The 18,042-nt window shown below is 38.7% G+C and overlaps 1 protein-coding gene across 1 annotated transcript in view; it reads right to left on the bottom strand.

Annotated features, from left to right (window-relative positions):
* The window catches only part of rspry1.S (ring finger and SPRY domain containing 1 S homeolog), a 50,572-nt gene that overhangs the window by 20,302 nt on the left and 12,228 nt on the right, over positions 1 to 18,042 (bottom strand). The window contains 6 exon segments of the mRNA NM_001094129.1: positions 1,965 to 2,096; positions 2,552 to 2,618; positions 5,615 to 5,673; positions 6,214 to 6,340; positions 13,450 to 13,562; positions 15,387 to 15,439. Coding sequence (NP_001087598.1) covers positions 1,965 to 2,096; positions 2,552 to 2,618; positions 5,615 to 5,673; positions 6,214 to 6,340; positions 13,450 to 13,562; positions 15,387 to 15,439 — 551 coding nt within the window.

Here is an 18,042-nt window from a genome sequence, read left to right as displayed (position 1 = left end):
AGGAGGGGCTAAGTTTTTCCTACTGTTGTGTCCTGCCCTCCTGGAGGTACCAGCTATACCCCACTGTCCCTGTGTCCCCCAAGATGACAGAGAAATATGAGTTCAGAATCATTCGCTTTTATTTTGTTTTCATCAACCAGCTGACCCCCCCCCCCCTGATAGAAAGGGTCCCAACCCTTCCTGCTTCATTTTTTTTTACTATTAACATATTTAAAAAATAATTTTGGATTTTTTTTTACTGCTTGCGGCAATATCCTTTTCTATATAAATTTTAGCTTGCCTTATAGCTTCTTTGCATGATTTATTGGCCTCCTTGTACCTTATAAATGTTTCGGCTGTAACAGCTAACTTGAAAGCATTAAAAGCACGTTTTTTCTTACCCACCTCAACACCAACGCTTCTATTGAACCAAAAAGGTTTTGCTTTGCAACGACGTTCCTTGCTTACAAGCAGGGTCGGACTGGGGGGCTTCGGGCCCACCGGGGCTATTGCCCCAGGGCCCCGCTCCGGCCCCGCTGCCTCTCCGGCGTGCTTCATCGGAGCAGTGCGCATGCGCGCGGCGCCGCGTTTGTGCGCACGCGCGCTGCAATACCTTTGTGCGCATGCGCAGATCCTCTATTCTACCGCGACCCCCGACAAAGTGGGGTCGCGCAGCCAAACTAAATAGCGGATCTGGGCCGGCGGGGCCCACTAGAGCCCGGGGCCCACCGGGTTTTTTCCCGGTGTCCCGCCGGCCCAGTCCGACACTGCTTACAAGTGGAATATACTGACAAGTATATTTATTAAGCAGCATTTTAAAGATTCCCATTTTTGTTCTGTGTTTAACCCTGTGAAAAGCATTTCCCACTTAATATGTTGCAGAGACGCCCTTATACTGTCAAAGTTTGCACGTCTGAAATTTAGTGTTTTAGTTACTCCCTGAATCTCAAAGGAGACCATGTTATGATCACTATTCCCTAAATGCTCACCCACACAAATGTTAGAGATGAGTTCAGTATTATTAGTTATTACAAGGTCCAAAAGAGTTATTCCTAGTAGGTTCTTGAACGAGCTGGAATAAAAAGTTGTCATTCAGCATATTTACAAACCTACTAGCTTGTTCTGTTTTAGCAACCCCATTACCCCAGTCAATGTCTGGATAATTGAAGTCATCCATAGCAACAACTTGACCCAGCTGTGAAGCCGCTTGTATCTGCAAGAGTAGCCGAGCTTCATACTCGACACTTATACGAGGTGGTTTATAGCATACACCAATGATAATTCTTTTTGTTACCTTTTGCCCAGTCAAAATCACTACCCAGAGTGATTCTACACCCTCGCCAGTGCCAGCTATTGTTATTTCTTTAGCGCATGGCTTTAATTCAGGCTTTACATACAAACACACTCCTCCACCCTTTTTAATCCCTCTGTCCCTCCTAAAAAGTGTGTAACCATTTAAATTCACAATCCAGACAAATGTTTCATCCCACCAGGTCTCAGTGATACCAATATCATAATTTTTAGAGCATGCAATTAATTCTAGGTCTCCCATTTTACCTGACAAACTCCGTGCATTTGCCAGCATACAGCGGAGGTTACTACTTTTACTTTTGAAATTTGCATTACTTAGTGGAGAATTATATGTTAAGTTAGTATTATTCTGTTTTCCTTGTAACAGAGGGACCTCCGTAGCTGATAAACTGTATGCCCCCCTCACTCCTCCCCCATGACCCCTTACTAACCCCACTGCCCCGTCTACCCTAGCTTCCCCTTAATTCTTTATCTCACCCACTCCTCCTTGCCTAGTTTAAACACTCCTCCAACCTCTTAGCCATTCTTTCCCCTAGCACAAAAATATGTAAATCATGAGTCTGCCAAACAAATTTTCACACTCCCTTCAGAGCATGACCAATAACCGTCTAATCAAAGGGTCCCCCAGATTGGCATGAGTAACACATTTTCAAATCAAAAATATAGGTGCTTACATAGGTTGTCTAGACTCCACTGGGTACAAAACCCAACCTGTCGCTTCAAAAAGTCTCCGTTATTTGTCCAAGTCTCAAGTAAGAGGAGACGATCACTAATTTGTGAAGTGGAAACAGTAATTTTATTTTCACCTAAAACAAAAGCAGGAATAATTAACAGGGAATGTCCTGAATATATAAAAAGCTCTAACGTTTTTAGGTGATATATATTTAAAAGAAAAAAAATTCATAGAAATTAAGATAAAGGCATACTTTACTGCAGGTATACACCAAAAAATGTTAAGCCTTATTATCGCTGCAAAGTTTACATCCCATTACAAATGCCATGCAAGTACATGGAAGTTCAAAAATATTTTTCAAGCAGGACAGAAGTGATAAGAAGGGCAGGTGGTAAGTACAGGACCTCCGATTGCTTATAAGGTTGGACTTTTACAATAGTTTCCAATATGGCTTAGTGAGGTACATGCAATAAGGTTGTTGCTAATGACCAAGCCTTTTCTGTATATCATATTTTTTATAAATTGTAAATTGCACAACAATCACCCAGCCACTTTTTAAAAACAAATTAAAAATATAGGTAAGCTTACTTGTTTGTGAAAACTTTTCCAGTGCGATAAGTGCAAAGAGAATGACCATGGGATGGAATTTGACATTCTAGAAAATAAATAACACAATTGATTAAAATTGTTAACTGATCGGTACATAATAATAGCTTGTATTAAATTCTAAGAAGAAGAATTAAGAATTTTTAAGGCAATAATATAAAATGCAAAAGTTTTAGAATACGACTATGGGCCAGAGACTGGAAATACTGTCTGAGATTCAAGTCAATGACAGACTACATGGGCTTTTTTAGGGCATTTCTCCAGGGAGGAGAAAATGCTTGGTGCACCATAATTCTAACAGCAATGGAACACACAGCAATATGTCTTGTGGGAAAATATCTAGGCATTATAATCCATTAGAATTGCCGCAAGTAAAACACATCAGTTCTCTGACATTACAAAAAACAGTAATTGAGCAGGTTAGTTGATATTATATTTCTACATGGCAAATAATTTACTAGTAGGTGTAGTAGAATAATAGAAAACCAACAGACCCAGCAGTCATGACATGCATGGTGCTGAATCTGTGTAATTGAATCATTAATGGAGGCTTGTTCAAAATAATAGTGTTCAAAACAATAATAGCTTGTTCCAAATAATACCAGTGTGGAGTTCAATTAGTGAGGTCATTAATTCTGTGAAAAAACAGATGTCAGTTATGGCCCTTATTTAAGGAAGGAAGGCAGCACATTTTTGCATGCAGGTTATAGTGCATTTCTCTTCTTGAAGATCGGCGTAACATGGTTCGTTCTAGATATTGTACAGAAGAACAGTGTACTTTAATTTAATTAAAAAGTCGATTGGAGAGGTGAAAACAGATAAAGAAGTGCAGAAAATGACAAGCTGCTCAGCTAAAATAATGCTTTAAAATGCCAACCAAAACCTGAACGACATGGAAGAAAATGGAAAACTACCATTCGAATGGATAGAAGAATAGCCTAAATGGCAAAAACTCAAGCCAATGATCAGCTCCAGGAAGATCAAAGAAAGTCTAAAGTTGCCTGTAAGTACGGTTACAATTAGAAGTTGCCTATGTGAAGCCAAGAAGCAAAGTTCCATTATTCCATGCTTGAAGAGGTTACAGTATTCCGAAGAACACATTGGTTGGCCTAAAGAGAAATGGTGCAGCATTTTGTGGACTGATGAAAGCAAGATTGTGCTTTGTGGGTCTAGGGGCCGCAGATAGTTTGTCAGACGGCTCCCATACACTGAATACAAGCCACAGTACACAATGAAAATAGTGAAGCATGGTGGCCCAAGCATCATGATATGGGAATGTTTCTTATACTATGGTGTTGGGCCTATGTATCGCATACCAGGAATCATGGATCATTTCCAATGCATCAAAATACTTGAATTTTTGCCTTATGCCAAAGAGGAAACACCCTTGAAATGGGTTTTAATAATACAACAACACCAAACACACCAGTAAACGAGCAACATCTTGGTTCCAGACCAAAAATATGTTATGGAGTGGCCAGCCCAATCCCCGGACCTTAATCCAATAGAAAACTTGTGTTGTGACATCAAAAATGCTGTTTCTGAGGCAAAACCAAGAAATGCAGAATAATTGTGGAATGTAACAGGTGCCAGAAGTTGGTCGACTCCATGTGCAGCAGTTCTCAGAAACATTGCTTATACAACTAAATATTAGTTGACTGATTCAAAGGAAAGCACAATCTTCAAACATTTTTCAGTTCATACAGTGAGGGGCAAATTTACTTAAGGTCGAATATCGAGGGTTAATTAAGCTACCTAAGCCTATGGGGACCTTCCCCATAGGCTAACATTGACTTTGGTAGCTTTTAGGTGGTGAACTAGGGGGTCGAAGTTTTTTCTTAAAGAGACAGTACTTCGACTATCGAATGGTCGAACGTTTTTTAGTTCGAATCGTTCGATTCAAAATCGTAGTCGAAGGTGCGAAAAAAACCATTCGAAACTCAATGTTTTTTTTTATTCATTCCTTCACTCGAGCTAAGTAAATGAGCCCCTGAATGTTTGAGTTTGTAAAGAAGAATGAATGCTATTTTTTGGAACAGCCTACCATTCCCTTTTCTTTATGTTATGATTTGGAACAGAATGTTCACTGTCCACAATGCATCTGTGTATATGGAAATAAAAAAAATATAAAAGCCAAAAAAACCATTCGAAATTTCAAAGTTTTTTTTATTGATTCCTTCACTCGAGCTAAGTAATTGGGCCCCTGAATGTTTGAGTTTGTAAAGAAGAATGAATGCTATTTTTTGGAACAGCCTACCATTCCCTTTTCTTTATGTTTTGATTTGGAACAGAATGTGCACTGTCCACAATGCATCTGTGTATATGGAAATAAAAGCTATTATAAGAATCTTGAGCTTAATTCGTGTTTTTAAACTGTTATTATTCTGAACACAACTGTATTTTCAAAAAAATTATTGCTGAAAAACAGACAGCTTTTGATGTTTCAATCTCTGTGCAGATATTTTTATATTTTTGCACCTACAAATGGTCAAGTGTGATTCATATGCATCTACTCTCCTATGGGATGAAACCTCTCCTATATACAGGTAAAACACCTGTTTTGCTTCCCAGAATGTTTTTTTTTTTTTTTACAGTTCTAAAAAGTTGGTGTGTTCTAGCACTTTAAAGTGTCCTTCATTGTTATTTCATTAGTAATACCAGAAATCCCTGACTGACTGGGAGATCTGCAATTTCAGTGTAATTTCACGCATGCGCAGTTGTCGCAAACAGGCAAACTTCTTCAACTGAAATTGCGCCGAAATACCAATCTCCCAGTCAGTTTACGGAGGACCCAGAAGATGGATGCGTGGAACTCCGCTGGCAGAATCTGAGCTGAGGGGTATGTATAAAGTATGGGTAATTTCCCCGGGGGGGTCCTCGATTTTTTACAGATCGGTTGAATTGTCCTTGAATACATACATGGGTGCTTATTTTATTTTTTAACGGAAAACACTTTTTGCCTCTAATAAGTATACAATGTGAAATGGGGATATTATATAAAGAAGTACAAGAAAAGAACAAAACATCGAGAGGTTTATTACTCACCAAACTTTCTAATAAATATTCCAAAATCCCAGGTCCAAGTAAAGATATGCTAGCAGGGCCTGCAAAAAAGAGAAAGTTAGAGGAGCCTTATTCTATCAGACAGGTGAAGAACCTATGGCATAGCATAGGTGCACTAGGTCGGATAAGGTAATGACAGATTCAGTGCAGTGAAACACAAGTAAGTTACCAGTGACTAGAGCTACAGAAGAAACAACACCACATCAGACAAGCTGTGTAAAGAAATGCAAAGGAACAGGTGGGAAGAGAATGAACAATGTTACAGCTGAGTATCAGATGCAGCTGGGCAACAAGTTTGAAAACGTCCTTGTTAGGCAGGTCAAAATGCCGCTCATAATATATTTAGCAAGGAAGTATACAATTTAATGAAATTTGGATTCCAAATAATAAAAACTTTGAACAAGCAAAATGTGGGTAGTGGAGAAAACATGTTCTGATTGCCAGTAAATATGTAAATGTACTCCTACACAAAGATTTGTAGAACACAGAACAACATTACTGCCAATGGTGGGTTTTGTGTCATGTTAATGAATTCTGCTGTTCCTGGAACAAACCACTACTACTAGACAATGGACACTGACCTGCCAACTTCTCAGCCAAGCATCCTAATACTGCAGTTGTATTGCGGTGTTTAGCAGGATTACCGGAATCTTGGATAGCTGTGGCCCCACTTAAATGTAACTTTTCGGTCAGCTTCTGGAGAGCATCCTTGAAAATACAAGCATTCAAAATAAAAAAACCTAACTTGAATTTACAACAACAATCCAGTAGAAAAAACAGCAAATCACAAGATCCTCTAAGAACACATAAGCCATTTTGGAGTCAGGAAGGGACTTTCCCCCCTCTGAGGCAAATTGGAGAGGCTTCAGGTGAGATTGAGAAGTTAAAAGGTAGAACTTGATGAACGTGTGTTTTTTCAACCTAACTTACTATGTTACTATTAAAACAAGCTATACACAGCTTTACATGCTCTATTAAATAAGGTTACTTTCATTATACTTCCATGTCGGGGATCCTGCATTTTCAGAATTTGCATGCAGCTGGCCAACAGGTTGCTATGGGTTGCTGCAGAGGTGCAAATTTGCCCAATAATCATATATATCCCCAACTGTTTTGAGGGGAGGCAGTATTCTATTTTACCAATGGAAGCCACTAAAGTGTGCAAATGATAAGCATTGGCACAGAGGGTGACTTCAGGTGTATTGTCACTCTATCAATTAGTATCCCAGGTGACTATAGCTCATAACACAGAAGTCAGTGTTTCTAGGGGAGCATGCAGAAAACATTTTGAACACCGCCCGATCTGCTAATCACAAGGGTGAAACTAATCATAATTGGCACTTAAGTAGTAGTTCTCAATAGAAAGCAATAACACAATTACAGAAAGAGAAATATATTCTCGTTAGCTTTATAATCGTCAGTGTTGTTTATGGGGAACTAAAGTATAAAATAGAATAATGCTAGAAATGCTGGATTTTGTATACTAAACATAAACTTACTGCACCAGAAGCCTAATTAAACAAATGATTTATGCTTTCAAAGTTGGCAGAAGGTGGCTTTCATCTTGTAACTTTGTTAAATATCTTTGCAATACCAAGACCATGCACAGTGTGGTCTGGGCTTCAGTTGGAAGGTTAAGCTAAGGGATCGTGATAAATTATCTAAACAGTAGGAATCAGCGTGTTAAAGGGGTTGTTCACTTTCCAAATACTTTTTTGCAGTTTCGTTGTTTTCTTAAAGGGGAACTATCGCGAAATTAAAAATTGGTAAAAACAATCATTACATGAAGTTATTCAAATGTCTAAATATAATGTATTAAAAAATGTTTACAGTTTTTAAAATATTGCAGTCTTTCTAGTGAATCCATGCCAGCTGCTTCTCTCCTACCTGCCTCTGGCTAGCTCTGGCGTCGGAGTCGAGTTTTTCTGCATAACAACTCTGTTCTCTATCTCATTGGCAGTCAGAGCTGTCAATCAGAAACTGTATAAAGCTAGGAAAGAAAGGTAGACTGTAACACGGTCCTTCTCTCCCGTGAGATTCATCCCCCTCCATCCCCCCTGCAGTCAGCCAACATCGTAGTTTTTACAAGTTTTACTCAGTAACATGAAGACTTTTGCTCTCCGTCTGAAACTCCCCCTCCCTCCCAGAAACGAGGCAGTAGGAAATAAAGGTGGACTTGCTAAACGTGTGTAAATCCCAGCCGCACATTAGTCTGTATGCCAGCACTGAGACGCACAAATGTTACATAAGCACAAAATGAAACCGGAGCAGCAGCACATTCACTACTCGCGTCTCAGTGCTGGCATACAGACTAATGTGCGGCTGGGATTTACACACGTTTAGCAAGTCCACCTTTATTTCCTACTGCCTCGTTTCTGGGAGGGAGGGGGAGTTTCAGACGGAGAGCAAAAGTCTTCATGTTACTGAGTAAAACTTGTAAAAACTACGATGTTGGCTGACTGCAGGGGGGGTGGAGGGGGATGAGGATGAGTCAGGGGAGAGAAGGCTGCTGCAGGGGGGCTGGCTGAAGGTGGGTGAGGTTGGCTACAGGTGGGTGAGACTGGTTGCAGGGTGAGACTGGTTGCAGGGGGCGGCTGCAGGAGGTGGCTGGCTGCAGGGGGGCTGGCTACAGAGGGGGACTGACTACAGTAGGGGTGATGGCTACAGAAGGGGGGGACTGCTCCCAGCTTGTTCCCCTGCCGCTAGGAAATAAGCAAAGTGGGGTATTGAGAGGCCCCTGGGACGCAATCGCTCAGGGGCTCCAAGGTAGCAGCAGGCACGTGATTTCTACGTGTCCTGCTGCTGCCTGTGCTACCTATACCTGCAGCACCACCCAGTCCCTGGATCTTCACTGAAGACTACTACTACTCTTCGTGGGACCCCCTCCTGCAACCCCAATAGATTGTCATGTGTTTTCCAGGTTAGTGTTACACATACACACACACACAAACACACACTTATTACACACACATACATTTTTGGGGATCGGGGGGGTTACATACTCACACACTTGTACCCGCACACACACGAACATAACACGTAATTTTGAGAATTGTACACACGCATACGCACACTATTTTGTTGTTTTTTTTTCTTATTGTATAATTTTTTTTTGCCTGAAAAAAATGTTTTATTGCCCTTGTGAATAGCGTACAGTACTGCACAATACCTTTTGTATGTTATTTTGCTGATTATTTCGCAATTTTAGTGAGTTTGTGCATATTTAGCAATTTTTTAGCATGTTAAGCTGTTTTATTGCATTTTCAGCTCTGCATAGGTGTTGTTCGCTTGTTTCTTTCCGTAAAACATATTTGCCCATGCTAAAATAGTCAAAGTGATTATGACTGCTGATTACACTAGGCGGGAAAAAAAAGCATTGATTTTTGTGGTTTTATTGGATTTTATTGATTTCGTGATTTTATCGCATTTACCACTGTTCTTTGTTACTTAATTTTGCTCATGTAAATTTTGTCTGCTATATATCCATTTGGGGGTCTCTGTGCGCCACATGGTTTGGTAAATCTATGCATATTGGGCATCAATGTGTTCCATAGACCCCATGCGTTCATATTTTGGATGCTTTAGGACTGAACTACATGGTGCAACTTCTTCAGATCCGACACGCTGAGAGGAAGCGCATACGACAAGATGGATGCACCGAATATAATGTACAGTAAGTAATAGAAATATCGCACCTACAAACTGCATGCATTCAATTACTGTCGAATGAAGACGCAACGTGCGGCATTTGCATCCAACAGTCATGTCAGATGCATGCAGTTTGTAGGTGCAATATTTTTATTACTTACATTATATTCGGCGCACCGGTCTTGTTGCATGCGCTTCCTCTTAGAGTGTCGGATCTGAAGAAGTTGCACCATGTAGTTGAGCCCCTATGCTGATATGTTACGAAATGTGGGGTAAATAATGGGGTAAAATGCAAGCTTTGTGATGATTTAAAGAAATTTAATAAAGGGCATTATGTTTAGCATAATTTTGCAGTTTGGTAGTTTGTAGTGGCAATAAATATTTACCCGTTTTAGATTAGTTGGAATATTTACTTTCAGAAAAAATATGGTTTTCTAGGGTAATGCACGTGCCGGGTGCTTATAGTGTAACAGTCAGTGTCATGTGAAAATTTATATGTACTATTTGAATTTGGGGGTCTCTGTATGCCACATGGTTTGGTAAATCTATGCATTAAGGCATCAAACTATTCAGTAGACCCTATGGGGCAAATTCACTAAGATTCGTAGTTGCGCCAGGCGTAACTTCGCCACACTTCGCCAGGCGTAGTTTCGCCAGCGCTTCGCAAATTCACTAAAATCCGAAGTTGCGCTCAGGGGTAGCATAAGGTTGCGAAGTTGCGCTAGCGTTGATTCGCTAAGTAAAGCGAAGTTACACTAGCGAAGTCTAATTTGCATACGGCGCGAAATTCAAATTTCAATGGAGGAATACGTATCAGCACTACAAATGGCTAGAAAACCTTCAAATCATCAAATAAAATTTTTATTTTGCCCTACACATGTGCCCACTGTCTAGGTAAGTTGCCATGAGTCAGGAAATGTAGGGGGGAAGGAGGGGAGCCCCAAAAATTTTTTCGATCTTTTTCAGCCTATCACCTTTTTTTTTTTACTTTTTCTGAAACAATCCCTATCTACTCTATTGCGCTTCGCCAGGTCTGAGGTGGCGAAGGAAGTCTAGCGTAAAAGGTGGCGTTCAGTACACTGCGCGCGTTAGTGAATTTGCGTAGTTACGTCGCTAGCGAAACTTCGCCAGGCGTAAGGGTGCGAAGTAACACTAGCGAAACTACGCCAGCGTTCGTTAGTGAATTTGCGCAGTAACGAAAATGACAAACGCTAGCGAAGTAACGCTAGCGTTCGGCGCTTCGGCGCTTAGTGAATTTTATGTGTTCATATTTAGGATGCTTTATGCTGGTAAGTTACAAATGTGGGGTGTATATAATGAGGTAAAATGCAAACTTTGTGATGATTTTCAGAAATTATATAAAAAAACTAAGTTTAGGGTAGTGTTGCTGCTTTGCCATACAAAGATATATTTACCCATTTTAGATTTGGCAGAATGTGTGTTTTCTAAAAATATGATGTTTTCTTTTGATGACTTACTTATTTGCCACTTTTGGCCAAACATTAATCAGGCAGTGTATTCAAATTTGTTACCACTACGCTAATTCACTAAAATTTGAAGTTGCATCCTGGGCGCCAAACGCTGGCGACTTTTCGCTATCGATACTTTTTCAGTGCGACCATTTCATAGCGAATATTTGTTAGCGTTCGGTTGTGCCTAGTGAAGATTCACTAGTAATCTTAAGTTTAGGTCAGTTTCAATATGGGAGGCGCTTAAAAGTTGCATACATGTCTTTTTTTAGAGATGTTGGTATAAATGCTTGAAGTTGCAACTTTTTATTATGGCATGGGTGAGTGTGAGAGAGATAGGAGTGGCTGGGGTGAGTGTAAGTGAGATATTAGTGGCTGGGGTGAGTGTGCGAGAGATAGGAGTGGCTGGGGTGAGTGTGAGAGAGATAGGAGTGGCTGGGGTGAGTGTGAGTGAGATATTAGTGGCTGGGGTGAGTGTGCGAGAGATAGGAGTGGCTGGGGTGAGTGTGAGTGAGATATTAGTGGCTGGGGTGAGTGTGCGAGAGATAGGAGTGGCAGGGTGAGTGTGAGAGATAGGAGTGGCAGGGGTGAGTGTGAGAGTAGAAGGTAAGCATGACAGGGGTGAGTGTGAGAGATAGGAGTAACCATCCCGGCTCCAGCAGGAGGAGTACATTCAGAAAGCTTTAGTGACAGTAAGAGGCACGGGCCTCATGCAAAGGGGAGATCCCTAGGAGCCCATAGGCTGGCATAGTAAGGCGGGAAAACCAAGCTTCCAGAAACTGAGCGCAGAGCCTTAGGCAGCATTGAAGGAACACAGGCAGTACTAATGGGTTGTCTCCTCTTCCCACAAGTAGCACTCTAGACTCTTGCTAGGGTTGCACATCTCCAGGGCAGTGAGTCCATTCAGGAAGGCCCTCCTAGTCCAGCAGCACCTGTTCCCTGATTGCTTCTTGGGCCAATTTGTACAGAGCGTATCTGCTACTAAACCTGAACCTTATAGCCCTAATTCAACCTGAATGGCTGCTCCATGGCTCTGTTTCTGAAGCAAACACCCCAGGGCAACAGTACATTTATTAACATGTCATATTTTGATATTACTGTTCCTCTAAAACACATTGACAACACAAAAAAAATGGGAACACACAAAGACACAGATTTATACACAAAAAATTACTGGGAGACTAAAACATACACAAACGCACTGTCACACAAATACATTTATAGACAGGGTGATTTCAAACAAAGGTGCTAATTTGTACCAGTTCAATTACCCATATTTTGCACCTTTTAGTAAGTAGCCTGTTCAAAGTGAATTGCTGGCTGGTTGTTATTGACCTACAGAGACATATGAAACATGTGAGGTGCAATGTGCAAAAAGTAGGTGCATAATACCCTTTTTTTTTTTATATCTGTACAATATTTACCAAGCTCTGTCCTTCCTTTGATCTGGGAGAATGCAAAAATCTCATTCTGCCAATAATATCAGCATTTTCACACTATAAAAGTATAACAGCCTTGCTATTCTCAGAATGAGATTCCAGAGAATGCAGTTGGTGTGTGGATGCTTTGAATTCAGCATGAAGAGGGTGGGACTTCGCTAGTTGCTACGTGACATCACAGTGGGGGTATAGCCACTCCCATTCAGCAATTGCTTGAACTGGCTCTCAGAGAAAGCATTCTAACTCACTGTAATATTATTGAATGCCTTTCAAAAAGTAAGCATTTCTGTTAAATGAATATATTTAAGAATATTATTATTTTCATCCTATCCATCCGCTGGGAAAATTAGATTTTCACGATAGTTCCCCTTTAATGTTCACCAGAAAAAATGTTAATTGTTTTCCATCTTTTTTTTTCCCCAAAATTGATCAATAAAAAAACATGCAGACTTTTCATGGTTTCTGACAGTTCACATACAAAAAAAATAAATAGTAATTGAAAAAACATTTTTATTTTCTTGAACTATCTGAAAACTAAACCGAACTGAAAAAAAAAAGCATCGGAAAGTGAACAACCTCTAAGTTACAGCATCTCTATTAAAGCTGAATACAAGCCCCATATGCCACAAATTGTCTCATCGTTCCTACACATGCCATACAACATGATACTCAAATCAAGGGCATTTTTGTTACAGCTTTTGGGACTCCCCCATCCCAGCATCAATGGGTAAAGTTGTTGACAAAAATTTCTCACTTGGAAAAAGTGACCGTGAGACTACAGACAACCTGCTATCATCCTGTTTCATCTGTGTCTTCATATTTTGCTGGACTACAACTACCAGCGTGTTCAACCGTTGATTGCATGTTGGAGGATGCTTGGAGTTGTAGTCCAGCAAACTTGCGGATACAAGGTTAAGAAAACAGGAATTTCTGGTATTACAAAAAGGAGAAAATTGTTAGCTGCAGGGTTCCTATGAGTCAATGTGTACATTTATGCTCTATTTTTCTGAGCAGACTGGGCGGGAGTATAGGCATTGTATGCAAGTTAGATAAGAACATGTATGGACAGTAACTGTGTGCTCAGTTGCATTTTGTGAAATAAATGCTGAAATACAAAAAATCCCTGGAGGAATGGATATAAATGCTCAGGTAAAATATAGATTTCCCCAGGAATGAAAGAATAAACATTAGGAGAGATAAGAATTCTGTGTATAGATTGAAGCGCTGTATTTATTAAATTATGGCCAAGGCCAATACATACTTTTGTTGGTAAGGGGCACTCATCCAAAAGTAATGTAATAACAGCTGGACCTAATGGATCTTCAAGTGGAATGACTCGAATTAAAGACTGCACCACATCTAGCCAACCATTATCTGTATTGGGAAAAACAGTAAATGAATTTATATTATACAATATAGCACGACTTATTTTTGTTTGGTCCTACGACATCTCAAAGCCATGAACACAAATGTATACTAAACTGTTCTTTCTGCCAGGGGATAGTTTACCAGCCAAGCAACATGACAATGCCCATTTATAAGCATAAAAGCAACTATTTAGTAAAAAATATAACACCTTAAAGGAGAAGAAAAGGTTAAAACTAAGTAAGCTTTATCAGAAAGGTCTATATAAATACAGCAGTAACCCCTCAAAGTAATGCTGCTCTGAGTCCTCTGTCAAAAGAAACACAGCATTTCTTTCCTTCTATTGTGTACACATGGACTTCTGTTTCAGACTTCCTGTTTTCAGCTTAAACCTCCAGGGAACGGCATGAGCATGCTCAGTTTGCTCCTCTCTCCCTCTCCACTTCACTCCTCCCATCCCTGCTGCAATCTGAGCCCAGAGCTACACATGAGCAGGGAGAGACAGAGGCAGGAAGTGATGTCACACCAAGCTAATATGGCAGCTGCTATCCTAAACGAACAGAGATCTTCTAGAGATGTTTACTCAGGTATGATAAAGCATTCTGCAGAATAGTGTTTTAGCTTGCACTGTGGCTAATGTATTGGCAATAAACTGCTTTGGTAGCTTTCCTTCTCCTTTAAATGCTTCTCTTATACTTTTAGTTTAATTGAAGATTTGTAGAAATAAAATATGATGTAGTACTAAATAAGGAACTAACACAGCTGCACACCTTTGTCCCTTTGGGCTGCTATACTGCTGTAAAGTCCAAAATAAACTGATAAGGGTCACTTTATTGTTGTTATCTTTTATAACCTCCCTATCAACCCCCACTGCTATTCTTCTCATTTAAGATTAGTCAAAAAACACAGGAAAAAATAAAGGCAAGTTACTTTGAAATACAACTCCCTATATAATGAATGTTTAATTCTAAGATGATTGCCCTGTAAATGTTGGGAGTCTTAATTCTCAGTGTATGACTGCATTTGGCAAGCTGTTAAAATATTCACACAACCCAAGTGTGACTGGGCAGTTTGACTAATTTCAACCACACTGCAGAGCCATCTGTATATATACACACATCACTTGATGGCATAAGTTTTCCCCTGTCTCAAGATCCTATAAAAATCTTCTGATGCACCTTGCCAAAGTTATATTATTCAGCCTTATAAAGGAGCAGTAGCATGATGAAGACTGCTGCTTGCAGAAAATATACCAGAACCCACAAGTAAGATTAATGTGTCTGTGTGACAAGAGGCATCTAACTGAACTAAGCATCAAAGATGTACCCTCTGTCTGCTATTTGATTAATTTTCATGCTATCTTACACCCCTGCATGTGACATATCCCTAAGTCTTACCAAACATTAAAAATAAATAATTCATTACATAACCCTTACCCAATAAACACTTAAAGTGATACTGACACTACAATATTATTCTTCAAAATATTAATGTACATTAAAAGTTACCTATAGCTCATGTTTATAATTTTTCACTGATAGATTTGTTTTTGTAAGTAATTTCTACTTCCTAAAATTCCTAAACCTGACTGTCCCTTCTCAACAGGTCAGTTAGAATTTCTAATGCTAACAAACTGCTGAAGCACAAATATGGCAGCCCCTCAGAGTGGACCATGGGGGATCGGATGTGTAATATAAAAGCATCTGCAAATACTTTTATGGCAAAACTATAGATCACATGCAAAAGACAATGTTATGATAGATGTAAAAAAAGGTTTAATTTCTGGTGTCAGTATCTCTTTAAGAATGCTAGAATTCATTATAATAAAAGTACCTGTTTCAGCCATTTCATGCAGGGTGATCATGGAATAAGGTGGCTCCTGGTCACTAAAATAGAATAAAAAAAAAAAAAAAGTTATTTTTTTTTTTACATATCTTTTATAGAGAACATGTGGGGGAGTAAGAAATGGTTATTTAAACAAGAAGGGGTGCCAAATTTTAGGCAACCCCCTTGATTATAGTGACTTACCTGATATCTCAGGCCAGTGCTTCTGTTAGCATGTTAGCAGAAAACTGTATGAGCACTGCAAAGCGATCATCTTCATCAGTTTCTTCAATCTTGGATGGCCCCAGACTAAGCAATGCGAGTAGTTTTTTTTTTTTTTTTTTCCTTAAAGGAATTGTTCAGTATAAAAAAAGAAACTAGGTAAATATACAGGCTTTGCAAAATGAAAAAAAAATCCAATATTGCTAGTTAGCCAAAAATGTAATCTATAAAGGCTGGAGTGACTGGATTTCTAACAGAACAGAACACTACTTCCTGTTTTGCAGCTCTAGGTTTCCACTGATTGGTTACTAGGCAGTAACCAATCAGTGACTTGATAGGGGGACATATGGGTCATAACTGTTTGCTTTTGAATCTGACCTGCATGCTAAGGATCAATTGCAAATTCACTGAACAATTATCTCCCATGTGCCCCCCCTTCAAGTCGCTGACTAACAGAGTTAGAGAGCTGAAAAGCAGGAAGTTGGGTTTTGGCTATTAGGTTAGACATCCAGTCACTCCAGCCTTTATGGATTACATTTTTGGCTACTAACTATATTAAAAGCATTTTTTTATTTTGCACATACAATCTATTTACCCAGTTTTTATTTTTACACCAAAATGTTTCTTTAAAGTTCAGGTTTTCACTTTACTCCGCAGGCCAGAGGTTTCCAGTAAGCTATTTTAATCACTGCGGAGTGCATAAAGTTTGGCACGCCCTCTCAGTCATATGAATGTTACTTCATTAGGAAATATTTTTTGCATACGGGATTTATTACTTAATTTTCAAGATATAAATAGTTTACGAGAGTGCTTTCTCAGCCTAATATTTTTTCAAGTTGCCAACCATAATATTTGTCAGTATCTGCTCAAACCTGTGAAAGCATGATATTTTGGTTTTGGCTGATAAAAATGTTAGGTTGAGGAACTCACTAAATAGCAAAAATAACTAGAAAAAAAAAAAAACTATTTGTGAGACAGGAATGAAACATCCACTACAGTTTAAGTGGACATGTTATAATTGCTACAGTTCTCCTTTAAACAAAGTCCTACATACTGGTCTATCAAAACAACTGCCCAAATCTTACATTATTTAGCAATGACAAGGCCTAACAAGATCTTGCAGCTACTCACTACTAAACACAAAAGGTCAGGTTAGTGGTTTTACAGTTCCTGTGTTGAAAGTTGTGGTTTAGATACTACTGGTAATATCAGTGTAGCTCCCACCCTTTTACAGTAAAACAAAAAAAAAGAGAAGACATAAATGCTTTCTAGTGCCAATGGCAATATGATTTTGGAACCATGATGGATTAAAGGGAAGCAATAACCAATATATTGAAACTTCATAACTTTCATAATTTATTTAACCTCTACATAGAAACTATATATGTATAATTAGAGCAGCCATACACGTGTGCCCATTTTTCTATTGCTTTGTTAGTTCAGGCTAACTGCCCAAAAAGATCAGAACAGAAAAACTGAAGTTGAGTGGCTTTTTTACATTATCTTTTGGCTATACAGACATTTTCCAATCAGAACAGATAATCCTTGATCTAATTGGATTAATTGTTTGAAACTTCCCCACACATGAAGATAAAAGAAAATTAGATAAAGACCTTAAAAAAAAAATTTATGGCAGAAAAAGAAACCAAAAATTTCATTAGAAAAACTAAGAAGTTTCAGTACCGGATTTTCGTAAATTTATTCTAGCTTCCATTTCTAGATACTAAATTGAATGGTTATCAGGTAAAGAAAAATGTACCAATCTTGATTTGGAATTGAAAACACAGACTCTAAAACACAAATTATCTCATCTCTCCATATGAATTGGTCAGATCAATCTAATCTAACAATTCATTATATATGGGATACAGTCATAACCTGGAAATTTGTCTTCATTTTTAGGTATTAAGATCCCTTAATACCTAATTTTTTTTAATACCTAATTTTTTTTTTTTAAGATTTTAAAAATATTACAAAACTATAAGAAAAACATTTAGTCAGAATCCTGGAGAGACCACCATTTTAGATTTTACATCTTGGTTACAACACAATGTTTTGTGAATCTCCTAATTTTAGAAAATAACCTTATTGTCCTAAATGCAAAAGTTATGGTATGGACATTTTTCATTACATAATAAAAAGTTTTTAAAGATCTTATTTTCTGCACACTGTAGATTACTTCATGTAATATATTAATCAAAATTAATAAATCAAAGCCGTACATGGCTTTGTAAGCTTCTATAATTTGAAATAGTAGTGTGCGCTGCCGACATATATACATTTTTCATTACATATACAGATCTTTTGGGGTAGTATTCATGAATTTATAAGAAGTGTAACTAATCTTCAAATTAAATTGACCCCACAATTTGCATTGCTTGACCTTGACTATCTTCAAAAAATTTTGTTTCTTGGTTGTTGAAGCCTATCGGAAGTAAATTTT

The sequence above is a fragment of the Xenopus laevis genome, chromosome 4S (genome assembly GCF_017654675.1).
Source record: "Xenopus laevis strain J_2021 chromosome 4S, Xenopus_laevis_v10.1, whole genome shotgun sequence".
Lineage (NCBI taxonomy): Eukaryota > Metazoa > Chordata > Amphibia > Anura > Pipidae > Xenopus > Xenopus laevis.
This window is presented reverse-complemented; position numbering and strand designations above follow the sequence as displayed.